Source organism: Melospiza georgiana, chromosome 15 (genome assembly GCF_028018845.1).
Source record: "Melospiza georgiana isolate bMelGeo1 chromosome 15, bMelGeo1.pri, whole genome shotgun sequence".
NCBI lineage: Eukaryota > Metazoa > Chordata > Aves > Passeriformes > Passerellidae > Melospiza > Melospiza georgiana.
Window position 1 is genome coordinate 15,773,677 of NC_080444.1, and position 20,851 is coordinate 15,794,527.

General features: G+C 45.6%; 1 protein-coding gene across 6 annotated transcripts in view; it reads left to right on the forward strand.

The window, feature by feature from the left end:
* ANKHD1 (ankyrin repeat and KH domain containing 1) overlaps window positions 1–20,851 on the forward strand; it is a 102,208-nt gene that overhangs the window by 77,338 nt on the left and 4,019 nt on the right. For 2 of the 6 annotated variants that reach the window (XM_058034493.1, XM_058034495.1), the window contains exons 20-34: window positions 96–309; window positions 1,525–1,700; window positions 2,480–2,642; window positions 3,732–3,827; window positions 4,116–4,232; window positions 5,224–5,398; window positions 5,714–6,167; window positions 6,600–6,674; window positions 7,410–7,556; window positions 8,955–9,065; window positions 10,555–10,704; window positions 11,007–12,622; window positions 17,382–17,561; window positions 18,630–18,884; window positions 19,828–20,003. In XM_058034493.1, coding sequence (XP_057890476.1) covers window positions 96–309; window positions 1,525–1,700; window positions 2,480–2,642; window positions 3,732–3,827; window positions 4,116–4,232; window positions 5,224–5,398; window positions 5,714–6,167; window positions 6,600–6,674; window positions 7,410–7,556; window positions 8,955–9,065; window positions 10,555–10,704; window positions 11,007–12,622; window positions 17,382–17,561; window positions 18,630–18,884; window positions 19,828–20,003 — 4,105 coding nt within the window. The remainder of the gene's footprint in view (window positions 1–95; window positions 310–1,524; window positions 1,701–2,479; window positions 2,643–3,731; window positions 3,828–4,115; window positions 4,233–5,223; window positions 5,399–5,713; window positions 6,168–6,599; window positions 6,675–7,409; window positions 7,557–8,954; window positions 9,066–10,554; window positions 10,705–11,006; window positions 12,623–17,381; window positions 17,562–18,629; window positions 18,885–19,827; window positions 20,004–20,851) is intronic. The other 4 variants (XM_058034494.1, XM_058034496.1, XM_058034497.1 and 1 more) reach the window with 3 other exon arrangements.

The window sequence follows — 20,851 nt, forward strand, 5'->3', positions numbered from 1 at the left end:
ACTTACAACAAAACATTTTGTCCCTCTTGGACACACTTATATTTCCCAGAGCTTTTCTTCTGCCGTGGGCACTGCAATTTGTTTCTTTCCCCCAGGACTGGCAGTAAGCTGGGGATTTCTCCTCTGATGTTGGCTGCTATGAATGGCCACGTCCCTGCCGTGAAGCTGCTGCTTGATATGGGCTCTGACATTAACGCCCAGATCGAGACCAACCGCAACACTGCCCTCACCCTGGCCTGCTTCCAGGGCCGGGCAGAGGTGGTCAGCCTGCTGCTGGACAGGAAGGCCAATGTGGAGCACAGGGCAAAGGTGAGGGACTTGCCTTTCCTTATGATTTATTGCCTCAAGTTTCTTCAGATTTTCCTGTAACTTTGAGCTTTTCTGGGCTCAGAGGAGTTATTACATCAGAGCGCTTAAATGTTCTGAAATGAGTGTGGTTTCTTTTAAAAAATAAAAAAGCATCAATGATGATGTATTTTTTTTTTTTGCATTAGGGAAAAGCTGACTGGTCTTTCTGAGTTTATAATGAAACTTAGATTGACTCTTGTCTAGACTTTTTTCAGGTTTTAACTTGACGTGATACTCAGTAACAGAGCAGATACAGATATTTTTACATGCAAGTGAAGTCTAGGCAGGAAGAGAATAGTGTTACTTGTGATTCTCATATAGAGCAGACTTCTTGTCTACAACCAAAGTAGTGCAGTCAAACTTTGTAAAGCTTTTACGTTGCTGTAGAACCCGTGGCTTCAGTACTGTGACCTTCTGTGCCTCTGAAATGCTCCACAGGTCCCATCCTTTGGTGCTCTGGGACAGCTTTGTGTCTCCTGCCATAAAGCAAGCTTAAAGCTTGTGTAGACAGCCAGACTGATTTCCCCAGCACAAAGGAATTTTTGGTAACTCCTAAGGCTGCTGAAATAATTGCTGTGTCTGTCTACCCCGCCTGCTTCTGGAATGACTGTGGCTGGAGAAAAGGGGATATGGATAAAAGCCAGCTCTCAAATGGTCAGTTGGGCATGTTAGCAGCTGGTGTAAGTTTTTTTAACAGTCTGACCTGGCAACTAAGTTGGGCCCAGATCAGTCTCAGTGCCAAGGGAGGCTAGAGAAAAGCTATAAAGCCAGTTTCTGAGTATTTTTGTAGAAACACTTGTGTCTTCATTTGAATCTGTTCTAACCTCTGTTGTAGAGATCTTGTTATAAACTTTGCATTTGCTGTTGAGACAGGTATCTGGTGGTGCTTAGTCAACAGTTTGCTTGGGTTTGTATAAATCAAAGCCCAAGAGTGTTTGGGTTTTGGGTTGGTTTTGTTTGGTTGGTTTGTGTGTGGGTGTTTTGTTTTGTTGTTGGGTTTTTTTTTTTTTGTTGGGTTTTTGGGGTCTTTTTTGAGGAAGAGACTGCTTGAAGTTAGGCTCCTAAACTAAATATAAGCAGCTAAATAAAAATCTGATTTCCCTTTGTAGGAATCATTTATGTCTTATCTGAATATGTTGTGCTGATTTCACAGAGTAACTCGTTCTCTTTGCACAGACTGGTCTCACACCTCTGATGGAAGCAGCTTCAGGAGGCTATGCAGAGGTTGGAAGGGTTCTCCTTGATAAAGGAGCAGATGTGAATGCCCCACCTGTGCCTTCCTCAAGAGATACAGCTCTAACGATTGCAGCAGATAAGGGTCACTACAAGTTCTGCGAGCTCCTCATTAACCGGTAATCATTTCTGCTCATTAAGTCTTTAAGGCCAGAGTGGGTGGGGCTCTGAGCAACCTGATCTCCTGGGTGGCTTCCCTGCCCATGATAAGAGGGTTGGAACAAGATGAGCTTTCAGGTCCCTTCAACCCAAAGCAGTTATAACTATGATTAGTGGCACATTTGTTCTGTATTCCTCTGTGGCAAGGGTGCTCTTGTTCACATTACCTCATGCACCTGAGAGCAAAGGGAATGGGAAACTTTGAAAATAGGGTGTTAAATCTGTTCCCTACTCTGCAGTGTTATCCTGGAATATCTTGCCATTGCAGTGTTAATTAAGCCAGGCAGGCAGCTGGGACCAGAGGCAGGCAGGCAGTGTCTGGCTTGGATAGCTTGTTTGTGTATGGATCCAGCAACTTCTACGTGAGCACATCCTCACTGTCACTTGGGGGGCAAAGCCTTGGAAGTAGCTCTTGAGCTTTTCAAGCATAACCCAGTGTGCTGCTTAAAACCTCAAGGGGCTGCTTTGTCCTGTGGGTAGTCACCACACTGATCATTTAAAGGTGGCTGGTTGCATTAGGTGACATGAAATGAGCGTTCATTTCTGTCAGGGAGGTTTCAATATTTCCCTTGTCACTACTCTGCAGATGAAACAGCAAATTTCAGGGGCAGAATTTCTCATATCTTGCCATTGTATTTTAGTTATTAAAGTTCTATATCCAGTTGTACTAAGATGTTTTGTGGTCTTGCTCTCTGACTTGCACCTTTACTCACACCATGTCTCTGGGTCGTGCTTTCAGAGGGGCACACATCGACGTTCGCAACAAGAAAGGAAACACGCCGCTGTGGCTGGCAGCCAATGGGGGGCACTACGACGTGGTGCAGCTGCTTGTGCAGGCAGGGGCAGATGTGGATGCTGCAGATAACAGGAAAATCACCCCTCTGATGTCAGCATTCCGCAAGGTAGGACACCAACTTCTTGTATGTTTTCAAAACTGCCTCTTGTTTGGTCTTGAGTCTGAATGCTTGGGTTTGGAAGAATCAAATACAACATGACAAAATTGCTACTTTGATAAAATACCTGCTTCAAAGTCGTAGTTACTGTATTTCACAAAGATCCAGTTTTTGAGATCTAAAAAACTTTGTTCCATAAATGATGTTAGCTTTATAATTTCCAGTTGTACACTGTGCAAAAACTTTGACTGTTAGAGATTTCCGTATTTCTGCAGTCTGTACTGCTCGTTTCAGTCCTGCTTTGGAGGTGAATACAATACCAGTCTGCAATAAGCTGCCTGATTCCTTTGTTCTTCTCTCATTTTGTTCTTAATATGTTGTGATTGGACACTGTGTAATCAGCTCTTCTGTCACCCACTGCCTTTTCTTCTTGGCAGGAAGAGCATTGCTTTGGGATGGTTCCATCAGTTGTGATGTTGGATGCAAGGAGCATAAGCACAGGAATTTATTAACTGTAGCTGCTTTGCCTTTAACAAAGGAGCAAATAACTGTGCAGCTTTTTTTACAACCAAAAATGCTGAGCTTGCCCCTGTTTTAACACTGCCTTGCTTTCACATAACTTCAGAAGCAACAGTTGGGTGCTTTGTGTGGTTGCACAGTGTACCCTGGGAGCAGAGGAATGTGCTTGCCAGGATAACATTCAGGTGGCTCAGTCTCCTGATCTTGGGCTGTAATTGAACAGTCTAAGTCAGCTCCATGGGGTGAGTGACAAGAGAGTGGATTGGGTGACAGGTGGTATCTAAAGAGGGTTGTCTTGTGTCTTGGTTGTTACTAAAATCATGAAGATCTGCCTTTTGTATTTTAAAATAAAAAGTAACTTGTGGAAGAGCTTGTCTTTGCCATCTTGAAGCAGAGCAGTGGCTGTGCTGTCAGCACTGAGCAAGCAGGAGCTGCCCTTCTTCCCAAACAGCAGCTTACCAAAAATGTTTTTGCTTATTTTCAGTGTTTTGCATTGAACTGAGAGATACCAGACTTGTATTTTGATGATGAATATTGAGAATTGTGTACAAAAAGTTAGAATTTTCTTTGGTGTTCCAGGGGCATGTGAAAGTAGTTCAGTTCCTGGTGAAAGAAGTGAACCAGTTTCCTTCAGACATTGAGTGCATGCGCTACATCGCCACCATCACGGACAAGGTGAGCAGGACTTGGGGACATGACCCTCCCTGAATGTCCAGCAAAAATATCCATGGGCAATTCTTAAGTATTCAAACACTGAATGTACATGTTTGCTCACATACATCTGATTTGGAGATTTGTGCATCTCTCCTTTTTAATATAGCACTTAAAAAGTAAATCAGCATTAGATCCTATTTTGTGAATAATTTGTATGTTTATGAACACAGGGGAGTTAATCTCATTGTAGAGCAAGCCTCACTCCTCAGTTGTTTATTACAGTGGTAATAAGACAAGTTTGCATTTCAGGACCTGTTGAAAAAGTGTCACCAGTGTGTGGAGACAATTGTGAAAGCTAAAGACCAGCAGGCTGCAGAAGCCAATAAAAATGCAACTATACTGCTGAAGGAGCTAGACCTGGAGAAAGTGAGTAGATGGTTTCTGTCATGTAGCAGTGTTTGAGCTGTGTGTGAATCTCTAGGCTGCATTTCCTTCAATGCTTCTTGGGGCAGTTAGTCTTCATGCTCTGGCTGTGTCTGTGTTCCTTCCCCTAATGTGTCATCCAAGTGAGGCACATACTGAGGGGGGCAAACCAGAACTGATTTCTGCTTCCTCCACTTCATTGTCCTTTTTGGGAAAGCCTGGACTTAGCAATAGTTCTGTAGGCAGTGGATCTCTGGGATCACCTCAGCACAGAGGATGTGTGAGTAAGGGAGGTCTCCAGTCTCATGCTATATTTCTGTAGGTGTAAATAATGTCCATAAGCATTTTATGGACTTCTGCTCAGGGGAGTTGAGCAGATAGTGGAGAAAATCGCTTCTCCCTTTGCTGAGAATACTGTAAATTATTCTAAAGTAACACATTCTAGAGTGAGCTCTCTTAATAGAAGTTCTTACAGTTTTTGATAAGTTGCACATTGGTTTATTAAATTTTCCACGTTGTGGACTTGTTGAGCACTTGAGCACAGATCAGTTGCTGTGCACAAACAGTGCAGCAGATGACTGATTCCATATATTAAAAAAAAAAAGGTTAAAATTAGAGCCATTGAGTACTGACTTTTGAATCAAAGATGTGGACATCACACCAAAATTATCACTGAGCTTTTTAAATGTTTGAGAAAGGACTGAGAGGATGAGAGATTTTTCTGGTCTTCCATTAAAACTGTGGGGTTTTTTTAATACTTCTGGTTTGGTTATTACTTTGTTATCATTCCTTAGAAGTTTTGGGACCAGCTAGTCCAGTTGTTGCATAAGCTCTGTCCAGTTTCTGTGTAATGATTCAGTATGTGCCAAAGTCATTCTAGTTCATTGTGCTCTCTCCTTTCTCCTTCCTCCCAGATTTCTAGGGAAGATCTGAATTATAAGTATAATTTAGTCTGTGTGAAATGTTTAAACATGGATTCTTTTCTCCTACATAGTCAAGAGAGGAGAGCAGAAAACAAGCTCTTGCAGCCAAAAGGGAGAAAAGAAAGGAAAAGAGAAAGAAGAAGAAAGAGGAACAAAAAAGAAAACAAGAAGAAGATGAAGAAAACAAGCCTAAGGAAACTCTGGAGCTACAAGAAGATGATGATGAAGAGGAAAATGATGATGAAGGTAAACAAGTGTTTCTATGAACAATGTAGTTGTGGGGGTGCCACCTTTCTAACCAGGAAAGTAGAGGAAATCTGAAAGCTGGTCTCTCATATTTGACAGTGTTACATGGCTGCTGCCTGACAAAACTCCTTTGCTCATTTTTTCACCCCCTACTTTGTTTACAAAAGTCTTTCACTCTTGGAGGATTTACAGCTGAATTTGGTGCTAGTCTGACAGCTTAGCAAGGAACATAACATCAGCTGTGGTGTATTCAGTGAGGGCACTGAGTTCTCTATTTTGTGGGTTCTGATGGTGTATAAACTGCTTTTCTTTCAGTGGAGCAAGAAGTTCCTATAGAGCCTCCAAGTGCAACTACTACAACTACAATTGGAATTTCTGCAACTTCAACTACCTTCACAAATGCCTTTGGGAAGAAGAGAGCTAATGTGGTGACTACCCCCAGCACAAACAGAAAAAATAAGAAAAATAAAACAAAAGAGACTCCTCAGAATATGCAGATAATTTTGCCAGATCAGCATATATCCCTAGCACAGCAAAAAGCAGATAAAAATAAAATAAATGGAGAGCCAAGAGGTGGTGGTGCAAGTGGGAACAGTGATTCAGATAACCTGGACAGCACAGACTGCAACAGTGAAAGCAGCAGTGGAGGGAAAAGCCAGGAGCTGAACTTCACCATGGACACGAACTCCTCGGAGCGGCGCTATGCCTCACTGCTCATCCCCTCTCAGGAAGATAAAAACAGCACCTCAGCTTCCAAAACACCCACCAGGTGAGACTGCTCTGCTCCTTCCCTGCTGTTTCACAAGGTTCCACCCATGCCAGTGTCAATGTTCTGTAGCTTAAGCTCTCACTAACTGTACATTCCCAGAGCCTAGAGAGACTGAGGCTGCTTTATTTGCAAAGATGTGCTATGTTTGTTGAACACAATCTCTTTAAAATCTTGTTAGAACAAGATTTTTTGGCATTGTTGACCAGTTTTTAATACTACTTGAGTGAAATGGCCTTTTCTCTCTGCACTTTTTAGGCATCCATGTTGCATTGTTAGCTTTGTTAGAATAGATCTTAAAGTGAATATGCTGGGAATTTAATAAGGAAGTACCAGCTTTACTAATCATCCACACATTGAAGTGGTTTTGTTGCCTTTTGATTGTTTTATGGTTTCATCATTAACTTGTTTGACTTGCAATCTCTTTCTTTTAAGGAGAGAAGAAGAAGACTCTGAGCATTTTGCTTGCCAGGTTGATGGCCAGTTTGATATAACCTTGTCAAGCCAGAGGTGAGAGTCAGAGGAACTCAGGGAATGTAGGGGCCACATGAATGCTTCAAAGGGTCATTCAGTGCCTGGGGATGTGCTGATAACTTCTACAACACCACTTTCTGAAGAGGTCATTGGTCTGAATCAGAAAGCTTAGATCCCATGTGGGTCTGTAGTCCTTGGTTTTACATCTAAGTATTACAAGTCTGATCCCCCACAGTTTTGTTTTCTCTTTCCATTTTCTGCACTAAGGGAGGTTGATCTGCTGGACACTGGGCTGACAGAGAGGCCAGCTTCAGTAAGAACATAGACATTGTGATATCAAGAAGGGCCGTGAGACAGGGATGTTGTCAGACTGATTAGGACACTTGTCTAGTAGTGGGAAGAGAGGATATTTTTGTTTTTCCTATTTTTCCCCAGATTCAGGTTAGATGCAGACTGAGTGGGTTCATCAACCCTTGTGGTTAGAGGGTGTGTGTTTTGGGCCCCCATTAGGAGTGTTAAAAAATTGGAATTTGTCTCTATTCTGTGCTTTGAACAAAAATTGTTTCTGCCTTGGACCTTTCATTCAAGGTTTGCTGCAAGGGCCTGTGCAGTTCACTGCAGCAGGACAAGCTAAATGCATCCTTCTGACTCTTGTTAGAGGTGATTCTTCTGGAAACAGTTCATGCTACTAGTTTTAAGCTGCAGGAATGTAAACTGTATGCTGTCATTTTATTCTGTAATTTGTAATTTATTCTGAATTTCTGTTCCCAGACTTGATGGTGAAGGTCATTCGAATTCTTTGTCGACTACTTATAAGTCTGTTTCCCTGCCTCTGAGCTCTCCAAATGTAAAGCTGAATCTGACCAGTCCAAAAAGAGGCCAGAAAAGAGAAGAAGGCTGGAAAGAAGTGGTTAGAAGGTAAAGACTTTAATACTATGTTTTAAAACTGTCTGTGAGCTTTTTAGGTTGTAAATTATTCTCAGATACAGAATGTCCTGCAAGATTATATAACTGAAGAATTAATTTACAGGAAAATCTGTCCTGATTGCCCTTGCAGTGCTGGGAAAACCAACTGCAGCCCTAATTTGTAGTAGCTCCTCACTAACTTAATGTGAATGTGGCATAAACATTTTCTTTGGCATCAGAAAATAAGGACAACCTGTGACTTTAGTGGAGTAAAGGATGTGGAGACAAGATAAAAGGGGAAGGGAACAGAGGGCAGTGAGAAGCCCTACAGCAGATGATTGCCCATGAACTAAAGGCAGAATGGATGTGAGTAGAGGAGAGGCAAATGATCCCTTCAAGGCCAAAATTCATTGTACTTCGGGCAGTGACCTTGATCACTAATTCAGAGGGAAATTGTGTTACCTGACAGTGAGTGCAGTGAGATTTAAAGTTTTACTGTAAAGCAATCTTTTCTTTTGAAAATGTACTGGGTTTTACTGTATGGCCATTAACACCCCAGTATCTCTATTTTATCTGCTGCTTGGAACTAGAATGATCATTTGGCTTTGAGGTTTTTTTGTTCTTTTTATCAAAAAGGAATACAGCACAAACATACCGATGTTAGATGCTTTGGGTGCACATAGGAAACCCTCCTGCTTTTGTGTTCTGCAGTGGCAATGAGTAGATGTGCTCATTTTGGAGAATTTTAGGCTATTTGCAAAGAATGTAATTGTATAGAGGGCTTGGTGCATTTGGATTAGTGGAAGCCACAGAGTGTTCTTAATAAAGGTTAAAAAGGCAGTTTAATATGAAAATTTATGTTTGAACTCTTGGAGTTGGTTTGGTCTCTGCCTTTTTATGGTGTCCCTAATGGGGCTGTCCACAGTGACGTGGCCTTGCTGGGTGTGTGGTGGCAGCCTGGTCCCCACCTGGGGAGTGGTGCAGGCAGGAGCCCCTCAGACAGCCCTGAACCCCTCTGACCTGAGGCTGCTCCTGCTCTCCTGGGGCTCTTGAGTCTCCTTGGCTCAGCCCAAGTGTTCACATGGGTGTTGCCTGCTCGTGTGTTGGCCTTGGCAGTGTTGTAGACATGCATCCAGAACCTGCCCTCTCTTTCCTGAGTAATGCCCTAAGGAACGTCCCACTCAGGGTTCTGCACTGGTGTTTGCTGTGCCCTGACTGATGGAAGCATGTCCTGCCAAAGAGCACTGTTGGTGACTGTGGATGTGTGGGTGCAGTGCCCAGGAGCTCCTTCTGCTAAAGCCTCTCCTGGCCTCAACAAGAATTCTTCTTCCCTCTCCCTGTGAGTGACGCCCAGCTAGAAGGGATGTGTATCCAAGTAACCAATGCAAACATCCCTTGTGCCCCTGACAGGCAAGTGGGCAGAGTTTTGAAAGACCCTCCCCCCAGCAACACTCTGCAGCCAACACCAATTGAGCAATTCCAGCTGCAGAGAGGAGGGCGCTGCTGCTCCGGAGCAAAAAGGTACTTTGGGGACACTTAGAGAAGTGAAAACTTATCAGCCTTGGGAGGGAGGGAAACAGCTGTGGGTGATGGGTGGGAGGGACTGGATGCTGCTGTGGGCTCTCCTGGAAGAGAAATGCCTCCTTGAGTGGCTGTCAGAGGTCCCCAGTGGGCTGGGGTGGAAGCAGACCAAGGGGCAGTCAGGAGCCCTGTGAGCAGTGCAGGTGATCTTCAAACTTAGGTGAGCATGGAGCTCTGGTTTGGGGAAGGAGTAGCTGTGATGTCTGTCTTGAGAAGGGAGCCTTGGAAGTGGAAGTGGGGAAGAAAACCCAAAGCATTGAAAAAGCCTTGGTATAGAGCTGGTGCATGCACTGGGGGTTCTGGGGATGGGCAGGGTTGTAATGTGCTGTCCTGGCAGGAATGGGGGAAAGAAAAAACACCTTGACAACATGAGGTGTTGCTTTAGAACATTTCCGTGTTTAGATGTTCACAATTAAACAGGTTTCTTCTAAGTCCTGTTAAGTGACAAACAATTCCCTGAGAATCAAGTTACTTCCAAGTTTCCAAGCCTGGAATAGCTAGGTGAAGCTGGCAGCCTTTCCACAGGGTGGCTGGGACCTGTGAGTGCTGTGATTTCTGAAACCCCTCTGAATCCCCTCTGATTGTGCAGCATTGAGCCAGTGCACATCAATAGCAAGCCTGAAAGCAGCTTATGGGTGCAAGAGGTCCAACACATCTTAAAATTTGGGGGCAGTGGTGGCCCAGAGATCTCAGCTGAGATCTGTGTGCGTGCAGAGCTTGTGTTCACACACTTCCATAAACTGTGTGCTTGCTCTGACCCACCAGTACCATGTGAATCAGGAAAACCTTGAACTGACATTGGTGGCAACATTGTGGCCTGACAGTGAGCCTGCCCCTGCAAGTCCATACTGCCATCACAGGGGCTTCCAGCAGCTCCCTAAATCACAGCACTGCACACCTTCACCTGCTTTCACCCACCATTGCTTATTGGTGACACTGCACTTCCAGATCTTGAGGTGTGAAAGAGGTGGATGCTGAAAGGTTGTGGATGCAGGTGGTACCACAAATCTGATCACTGGAAAGCCATCTTCTCCTTGCTATAAACAGTCCAAGTAGCCAAGCCATGGGCTTTTATATTTGAAACAGTACTGCTTATCTAGATTCAGGTTGATAAGCTGAGGATTTGTCTCACTTTGGAGAGGTACCCAAGATAAGATAAAATCCAGAAAGGATTCTGAAGTAGTGTGAGGCTCATATATCTGTGTTACAACAGTGGTGGAATAAATGCTACTGGAGAATCCTTGTCAGGTACTGAGGATGATGAGTAATTTGAGTGTGGGACTTTGAGAGAGGCTCCAAAGGGTGAAGAAAGGATCAGGAGAAAACCACTTACTGCCCTTAAGAATATTACTTCAGCCACTGTCAGAGGGGTTTTGTCTGTCTTTGAAGTTTGAATGCATTTCACAGATTTCTGATCTTTGTGATATAGGTCAAAGAAATTATCAGTCCCAGCTTCTGTCGTGTCTAGAATAATGGGAAGAGGTGGGTGCAACATCACAGCAATTCAAGATGTCACTGGTGCCCACATTGATGTGGATAAGCAGAAAGATAAGAATGGAGAGAGAATGATCACTATAAGGTACAGTATCTCAAAATGAGTCTTGAGTTACTCCACAGTGTCATTTATTGAAAAGCTTGTTTGATTTCTAAGGCAGGATCTATTTAGCTTCTTTCTTCTACAATAGCACGTACATTCCTGCTGCCAGGATATGCTGACAGTCAACTTCAAAGATAATCCTTAAGATACACAGAAGTAAAGAAATAATTTACTGCAGTAAATTTACAATAGAGTTACGGATCAGAATAAAGTTGAAGCTACAGAACGTTGCACAAAGTGGGGTTTCCTTTTGCAGGAGATAAATCTGTTTGTGTTTTATCTAGGGGTGGTACAGAGTCCACGCGATACGCAGTGCAACTCATCAATGCCCTTATTCAAGATCCTGCCAAGGAACTGGAAGACTTGATTCCTAAAACTCATATAAGAACCCCTGCTTCAAGTAGCAAATCAATCCATGCAAACTTTTCATCTGGAGTCAGCACTGCGACTGCTTCCAACAAGAACTCCTTTCCTCTGGGAGCGCCGCCCCTGGTCACGTCGCAGTCATCAACACTCTCGACTTTCCAGCCTCCCAACAAACTAAACAAGAATGTCCCAGCCAACGTGCGCTCGTCTTTTCCGGTGTCTCTTCCTCTCGCTTATTCTCACCCTCATTTTGCCTTGCTGGCTGCCCAAACTATGCAACAGATCCGGCACCCTCGCTTACCTATGGCCCAGTTTGGAGGAACCTTTTCACCTTCACCGAACACTTGGGGACCATTCCCAGTGAGACCAGTTAACCCTGGCAGCACGAACAGCTCTCCAAAGCATAACAGCTCGAGTCGTGTGGGTACTCAGAATGGAAACGTTCTGCAGACGGAGTCTCCTGGGTTAGCCACGTCCACTTGTCCCGTTACCGCCTCGTCTGCAGCTGCTTCCACGCAGCCTCTGTGTGTGACCAGTAACAGGACTCCCTCCTCGGTCAGGAAGCAGCTCTTTGCCTGCGTCCCCAAGACGAGCGCTGCAGCAACGGCCATCTCAACTGTGACGAGCACCTGTAGCACTCTGCCCTCAGCTTCCTCTGCCCCCACAAACAACGGGCAAGTGCCCACGGCGTTTCTGCCATCTACTGCTCCGCCAGCGCAGCATTCTGCCCTGAAGGCAGACTCCTTCTCGGCTGTCTCGGCACCCAAGGAGAAGGTGCCCACCCCCGAGCAGCCTCCCACGAGCGCGTGCCCGCCGGTTTCGGTCTCCAGCAGTTGCAGCGTGTCAGCCAGCAGCAGCTCCGCGGGCACCGACGCGCGCCCGGCCGGCAGCCCCGCGCCGCCCAGCAGCGCGCAGGAGGAGGCTCTGCCAACCAGCATGGCCGAGATCAGCCCTTCCATGTCGATGCCTTTTTCATCCAGCTCAGAAACTGCTCCTTTAAGCTTAGCGTCACCCAGGTCAGTTGTTGCAGATAATCAGGACAACAGTAACTTACCTCAAGTAGCTGTACCAGCACCTCGAGTTACTCACAGGATGCAGTCCAGAGGTTCTTTCTATTCAGTGGTACCAAATGCAAACCTCCATCAAGATCCTCAGTCTATTTTTGTTACGAATCAAGTTCCTTTAACACCTTCTCAAGGTCCACCTGCTGCAGTGCAGCTTTCGTCAGCCATGAACGTTATGAACGGTTCTCAGATGCACATTAACCCAGCAAACAAATCATTGCCTCCTGCCTTTGGGCCAGCAACGCTCTTCAATCACTTTAGTAGTCTTTTTGATAGCAACCAGGTGCCAGCTAACCAAGCATGGGGAGACTGTCCACTCTCTACCCGAGCAGCAGCTGACCCATCTTTCACTGTTCAGTCTACCTTTCTGAATAACTCTATACTAGGACATGTGGAAAACGTTCATCCCGACAACTCCAAGGCTCCTGGTTTCAGGCCGCCTTCCCAGCGGGTTTCAACTAGTCCTGTAGGTAAGTCATTAACATCATGTTCTGGACAAAATCGTTTCTTCAGCCATTGCACTTTGATCATCATACTGATGGAGAAATAGTCTACAAATGGCAGCTGGAGAATGCTCATGCAATGAGGATAGCCTGTTTTTTCCAAGTGCTCTTTAAAACGCTGATGATTTTTTTTTCTTCAGCTTTTCTAGGCTGTTAGGAGTTGGGAAGATTGCAGATGTTGCATTGCTTGTCCTCTGTGTGAGACAGCAATGCTCCCACCTGCTTGTGGTGTAGCATCAATTTCAGGTTTTGGGTTGGAATGGAGCACAGTGTGGATGACACCAAAGCTGAGGACTCCTGCAGGTTCCAGCTGCAGCAGTGACTGCATGCAGGTGCTCCATATTGTATGTGAGACTCCAGCTTGGCTCAGTGAGGGGAAACTCTCTGTGCCTTTTGGTTCTTGATATGGCTCTGGGATTTTAATAAGCTTACTTTGTGGAGCTTATTGGTGTGCTACTGTGTGGGGTGTTTTATTCAGAGGTTCAGTATAGCAGTACCAGCACATCTGGATTTGTTTGAAATGGATTATGAACACTGACACTGAGCTCCCTGCCCTTGCTATGCTCTGCCTGCAGGATTTTTGTCTTCTCAGTGTTCAAACTATGTTGCAGACAGCCAACTGCACCCATTAGTTTGGAAGGGACCCTCAAGAGATCCCTTCTGTGCCAACCCTTTGTCTTTGCCATGGTGGCTGAGGGGTGCCCTGGAGCTGGGTATCTGAAGTCATCCTTGCCCACACAGAGTGTGTTGGGTGTTTGGGCTAAAGTTTCAGGACTTTAGCTGGGACAAGTCAAGTAGTTTGACTTTCAGATGAAAGGAGCAGGGAGCATTTGGAAGATGTGATGATAAGGAAAGAAGATCTTCAGCATTCCCTTTCCTCTCAGTTGCTTGACAGATGTGCAGGACTTGTGCAAACCAGAATACTTCTCTTACTGGCTTTAACCACAAACCTGGGGTGTTTGCTGTGACTGTAGTTTTCTCAGTTGTTAAATTTGGGCTGTATTGCTCTGCACAGCAAGGGTACACCTAGAACTCTGTGCCACATCCAGCCTTAGTGCAGTAAGCAGAATTAGATGTGTCAGATGAAGTAACTGGACCTTGTTCATCAGAGACTGTTAATAAAGAGCTGCCAGACCCCCAGCAGGCTCCAGGACCACTTGGCAGTGGCTCAGCTTTTCCTCTGCAGTGCTCTGAACTGGGGTTGGCTGTTGCTGAAATAATTCCTGGGAAAGGAAACTTATGGCAAATGGGATCTGCTGATTTCCCTGACGATGGCATCCTGCATGTGCAAACATGGGTGACAGGGACTTCCCACAGCCACAAAGTATTTCACTGTTCCCTTATGTTAAGATCATCTGTTGTAATGGGGGAAAATCTCTTGTATTTCTACTTTATATATCCTTTTATACTTTATATATCCTTAAGTGACTGTAAGTATTTGAAAAACAGTGTAAATCTGTTTTGCCATTAGAAAGGTTGGGTAGATAGCCAAGGAAAGCTCACACAGTTGACTTTGGGAGAGATATATGTGAAGTTCTCAACTGGAGCTCAAAAATATTTGGACAGAACACACTTTTCCTGAGTTAGGATTTAATTAGGATATTGCAAAGTGAAGAAAAACTGCCAATAGGGAGTGTGCTGCTAAAATTGTGTTGGGCATGAGGTATTAGTCAGGTCCTTAGTTGATTCATTCAATGTCATTTTACTTCATGCTGCTTTTGATCACCTTTGTTTCAGAATCTAGATGTCCCAGGAGCAGGGGGTTAAGGGAGCTTGAGGATGTTTGGAAGGTGTGATAGAGAGGAAAGGAGTGATGAGACTTCTCTGTTGCCTTCCCTCAGAGCTAAGTGTGCCCTGCCCACCTCATGCTCCAGCTTGTCCCAGGGGAATGGACCTTGCCCTTGGCTCAGCCCCCAGGGCTGGCAGAGCTGGGGACTCCCATGGCTGTTTGCACAGGGCTTGGTGATAGGGTTCAGGAGCTTTAGAGAAGGGGAACAAGGGCTGGTCACTGCTCCTGCTCTGCCCAGCAGCAGCACAGAGGACAGGGAGCAGCCAGGGCCTGGCAATTCTGGGTGGTCAGAGGGGTTGGGAGCAGCCTTGGAGCAGGTGGACACCCGTCCTTGGTCTCAGATGGGGGAGGGACACCTGAGGGAGCAGAGGTTTGCATTTTGTGCCTCTCTTACACAGTTGGCCTATGGCAAGTTTTTCCACAAATCAGCATTTCTAAGGGATCACCTCTTAAATGATTTTGTGAAGATTTAATATAGTTTAATAAATCTAAACCAGCTTTTTCTTAACAAGTTCTCACCTCAGGGTGGAGTTCAGGTAGTCTGCTTTTCCTGTTCATGAGTGAGCTCAGCTGCAGCTCGAGTTTTCTCTGATTCACTAGTTCCTTTGAGGCACAGATATCTCTGCAGATCTCACTGCTGTGGATCCATTCTGGAAATGGCCTATTTGTCTCACATTTTTAGGTCTCTTGTCCTGTCAGTTTGCAGTTGAGGTCAGGCTTAGCCCAGCCATGAGAGGAGGCTGTGGAGAAGACCAAAACTAATCTGCTTGTTACTTCTGTCCTGTGCATGTTAAGGAGTTTGAGACCTTGCTTCTTAAAAGGGGTCACAAACTTGAAATATGCCAGTTTAGGAAGCAGCACATGAGTATGGAGCTGCATGAAATGGTTGGACTGTTTCACACAGAGTGACCAAGTGTTGTGGCCCTTTCTCTAAATGTGCAGGTGATGTTGTAGTAACCAACATCTACCTGAGGTCTTTGATAAACTGAATTTTGAGCAGAGTTTGTGTGAGATCAATACACTCCTCTCAAAATCTCAGTTATGCATTCAGAGCACAATGAGGAGTTTGAGTTCATAGCCCAGGTAAGTGTAGAATATGGTATTGCAGAAGATTTTAGTATTAGAAAACCTGATTTTTTTGGTAAGTATACAAACAGGAAGCTCATTATTGCAGTCAGGATTTGGTAAGTTACTGTTCAGAATAACCATTTTTAATATCAAGCAAAGTTTTTCATCCACTTTTATGAAAGACAAGATAAAGTTTAAAAGACTTCTTTGTGACCTGACTCCTGGATTTGTGCATCTCTGGCTGTCACCCTCCCTTCAGCCCATGGAGCATACCCAGCAGTGCTGAAGTCTTGACTGTGCAGTCATTGCACTTTACAGGCTGTGTACCCAACATCTGTGTACCCATCAGCCTCCTGAGCCATCAGAAGGCAGCAGGGCATCCCTCTCCTGCAGGAGAGCTGCTTTTGTCCCAATCCCTGCCTTGTTCTCTGTCTGGGAACCCAGCAGCACCCAGGGTGGCAGGAGCTCTGTTACCCCTTTGTCTGGGGCAGATCCTGTGTGGTTTCCCAGCCAGCTGGCAGTCTGTGGTTTGGTGTGTGATGGAATCAGTGCCCAGGGGGGCTTTTGGCTGCCAGGTTTGTGGACAGAGGGGTGCCCAGAGTGTGCAGTCAGTGGCTCCACAGCTGCCCAGGGAGGGCCTGGGCTGCAAGTGCTGCTGTCAACTCAGGCCTGAGCTCTGTGCTGGAGCCAGGCTGCAACTCCTGACAGACTCAGCTCAGCCACACTGCAGCCACAGGCACTGGCATCCTCCTCAGAGCATGGAATTTGTGCTGTCCTCCCATGCTGGGGGTCCCTCATGTTCCAGCAGCAGGGGGATGTGTTTCTCCTTGGCTGTAAGGGAGACTTCTCAATTTAACCTTTGGGCTAGTGAGAAAAATACCTCCTTTAACTCCAACAAATCGTTTCTGTCCATGTGAGCAGGTTGGATCTGGCACTTCTGGAAGGAGTAAATCAGGTTGCCTGGGTTGATAATACTGGGGGAAAAGACCTGGCTTTCAGGAACTGTCCAGGCACTGAAAGGTGCCCCTCTAGTTTCTGACCTAAGGTACTGCCTGGCAGCACTGCTGTTTGTGGTGGGGTGTGTGTAGACATAACCTTCAACCTCACTCTGCAGCAACATAGGCTGGTCCTGGTTGTGGTCATTTTGAAATGTTTAAATGGTTTTGAAACTAATCTTGTTTAATAGGCCCTTGAAACTAAACCCTAAACTCAGGTGAACATATGGCCATGCCCATTTCTGCTTTCAGGTAATAACGTGTGATAAGAGCTTTTACAGCATTTTGGAAAAGTACTTAAAAGCTTTGGCTTATAAAAAACTGTAATTCACCCTTGCTAGTAATTTTTGTGGGACTTTGAGCTCTTTCTCCAGGTGTCTCTTCCTCTCACATGTCCCTGGAGGAAGCAGCCCCCTCCCCTGTGGTGCTGTCCCACGCCAGCCCTGTCTCTGTGGCCACAGCATGACTGATCTCTACCTGAAGGTGCCTCTGGGATGGCAAAGCCCATCCTGCACAGAACTGCTTCCCTGGTGCTGGATTCCCCTGGGACTTTCACAGAGCCCTGGATCCCTGTTGCATTTGGGTGGCTTTTTGTAAGCAAAGATCGTGGCCACTCCCAGCTTTCCTGCTTTGCCCTCCCTGCTAAGATCATTTTCTTTCAGTGACCAAAGGGATGGCTGTTTTTGTTAAAACTTGAGGCCAAACCAGAGAGCCTCCAGAAATGGTTTCTAAGGGAGAATCATGCACCTTACCATGTGCAGATGCCCCCAACGGTGATGAGATGCTTTAATTATATTTGGAGCACTAGCTTTCTCTGGTGCTTTGAAGCAGGTTCCCAAAGAGAGATATTTAATCAAATTTATGTTTATTTCAGGCTTACCCTCTCTAGATCCATCCAACAGCTCTACAACTTCTTCTTCAGGTCCTTTGACAGGCTTTTCAGCAAACATACAAGGAGCACGGGTTTACCTTCAAGGGCCAGCGCCTGTTGGGACTCCCAGCTTTAACAGACAGCATTTTTCACCACATCCTTGGACAAGCGCAACAAATTCATGTAGGAACTTCATGGGTCTGTCTTAGTTAACTATAAATTCATAGCTATTGTCTTTAGTAGATTTCTAACTTGAGGGGAACTTACCCAGTAATGCACAAAATGCTTTCCAATTGCTTTTAGCAGCTGTGAGGATGGTGTGCAGATCCCAAGCTGTGCTATTTTGTGGGGTTTTTCCCATGCCACTAGTTCTGGTAGCATTACTAAAGGTGTATTTGGGCAGAAAAATGAGTTATTGTAGGCTCTTGAGAGGAGAGAGCAATGAAGCTGTGGGGGAGTGGAGGTGATTACACCAAGCTAAAGATGCCCCTCTAAGTAGTATGAGTGCAATATTAGTTGAAAATGTCATGTTTGCCATGGTTTGAAGTTATACTTGCCTTTTTCTTTTTTTTTTTTTTTTAATTGGGATCTGTAATTATACTTAAAATGTTCCAAAATCTCTAAGCATCATCCAAGGTAACAGTGGGTTTTCCTCCTAATGGAAAGAACATGGAAGTAGCTTTACAGAAAATATGGGTCTTTGATTCAGAACCTTAGCTGAAGATGTTTTTCATGTCACTGCATGCAACTTCATTGCCACTCTGAGTTTAAGAACCAAAATGTTTAAATGAGTGCTCAAAGGAAGTTGGATTTCCCAAGGAGAGTCAGTGACGCTTCTGAACTTGGCAGGACTTTATGCTCTTGGGTCACACCTGTGGCTTTGGGAAGCTGTCTGATTTCTCTTCTGCTGCAAGTGGTGGATACCAAAACCAGGCTGCTTAGATATTTATGGTTTTTTGGCTGATGTTTTCACCTCTTCCTGAAACTCTTCCATGTTTCTTATTCTTTCTTGTAATTAATTTAGATACACCGCTATGTCATGAGAATATCATGATTCTGATGGCTGAAAGCATTTGTGTTATAATGTGGATTTTAGAGTTCAAATAATTTCTTTGAAAACTTGAATACTTGCCAAAAAAAGCCTTTAAAACATTTTATCATTTACTTGGAGATAATATTGGGGAAATAAGTGAGATGACACTTACGCTTGCTACTTTGTGTGTCATTAAGCAAGAGAAATACTCTCTTCAGCAGGTGAATCTCCTATCCCATCAGTTTCCTCAGGATCATCTTCACCCCTCTCAGCTGCTTCTGCCCCTGCTAACTTGGGCCAGCCAAAATCGGGTAACACCAACCCCGACAGGAAGGTGCCACCCCCCATCGGGACCGAGAGGTTGGCCAGGATCCGCCAGGGCGGCTCCGTCACCCCCACGCCCCTGGGCACCAACTTCACCGCGCCCGTGGGCCACAGCGGCATCTGGTCCTTCGGCGTCAACAGCGTGTCCGGTGAGTGCTGCTCACACACTGCAGGGCCCTGAGGGATGTGTCTGGAAGGAGGGTTGGAGAGGAGGAGTAAAGCTCCACAGTCTGTGCTCCCTTGTGGAACATCCTCAGGGAGAGCTGCTGGCAGTGGTGGGAGAGCACAGGTTGATGGAAACGCTGTGGTTTGCCCTCGTGGTGCTGGTGGTTCTCACCTGCCTGGATCAAGGCATTTGTGAGCCTGTAATGATGCAGAGACCTCATACAGAGTCCTCTGAATGATCCAGAGTTTACCCTAAACAGTTTCTATCTGTTAAGGGGGCTGTTTCCAGGCCTGACTGTTGGCTCTCTCTGTCCAGGTTTCTCTTGTTTTCCCCTCACATTTTACACTGTCAGCTGAGGTGCGGCTGATGCACCCAGGGACACAGAGCTGTGGATGCTGGTTTTTGCACTGATTTCCTCATGACTCTTGAACAGTATGGGATAACTTCTGTTCCAGGCAGCCTTGGTTCCCAAAGAATGACTTTGAAACAGCTGAAGGTTTACGTTCAGTTTCCTGGTAGTTGGATTTTGTGGAAAGGAGGAGGTGCAGCATTTGAGGTGTAGAGTGTTTCCATTGGTAACTTTCAATACAAACGTTTGAGTCCTGCATTTGTTATATGCTTCAGTGAAGCCCTCCACACTTTGGTTAACTCATGTCTCAGCATTGCTGTGTGTTTTTAAGAAAAGCTTGTATGTGCTTACAGGTAGTGTTGGGAGCTCTGTTGGATTTTAGCCATTTTGCAGTGGACATGTGGAACTCACAGTTCGTGGTAGTCCCCATCTTCTCCACCCTTGTCTGGATAGCTGAGATCCCTCTGTGGCTGTGTGTTTTCAGGGTGCCTTTGGGTGGCCTTAGGTGTGTGCAGCTGCTGAATTCTGCTCGAGTGTCTGCAGTGAATTTCATCAGCCATTTTTCATCTCTTTGCAGAAGGCTTGTCGGGTTGGTCTCAGCCTGTCATGGGAAGTCATCCGATGCATCAGCAGCTGTCAGACCCAGGCACGTTTTCTCAGCATCAGCCAATGGAGAGAGATGATTCTGGAATAGTGGCTCCCTCGAATATTTTCCACCAACCTATGCCAAATAGTTTTGTGGATTTTTCTAAAGTAAGTGACAGAGTGTTGGATTTATGAAATGGCTGGGCCTGGCTTTATTGTTCACCTGTTCTGCCTGTTCACCCTGTGTGTGTGCGACTCTGCTGCCATTGCTTGTTACCCCAGTCCTGAACCTTCTTCCATCCCAGAACTGACCAGAAAAGGTGCCCAAGCCTGGAGGCAGGTCTAAACAAAGCCAGAGTTCGTACGTTGCAGATATACTCTGGTCAGATGAAGGCCTTCATCACTATTCCGTGTTTCATCTCTCAGAAGCTCAGTCTCCTGGAAATGTTTCACAAAGCTTGCCCAGCTCCTGAGGGTGATTACAAGTTTGCTTAATGCTTTCAGCACAAACCATGGCCACAAGGCCCCACACCTTCCTTAGGGAAGTGGCAGGAGGAGAGGACTCCCAGCATGTTTCAGAAAGAGCCATAGCATGTGGTCTTGGCATCTGCATGGCAAAGCAGAGCCATTCATACATAGGAAAAGAATTCTCCTAATTGCAAAAAGCTGCTCTGTATGAATAGGCAGAATTATTTTAGATGACATTAGGAATTAGAGAAGATCATGAACCCAGTCTGGTCAGCTCAGTGCAGCCCTGTGTGCTCTGTGGCTGTCCTGTGCTGCAGGGAGGAGGGAACACTGAGGTCACAGTGTTCAGCTGCTGGCCTGGCTTTGTGGGCGTACCTGAAAACTCTGCGTGTGCTGCAGCCTCTGCTTAGGTGTAAGTTCAGAGAAATGGCTAAGCTGGCTGGAATCTCCAGCTCTGAAATCACTGTGTTCCACATTCTGCCCCAATGTTCCCTGGCAGTGCTGAGATTCCTGCCAGTACTGGAACATTACCTATGGAGGAGACCTGG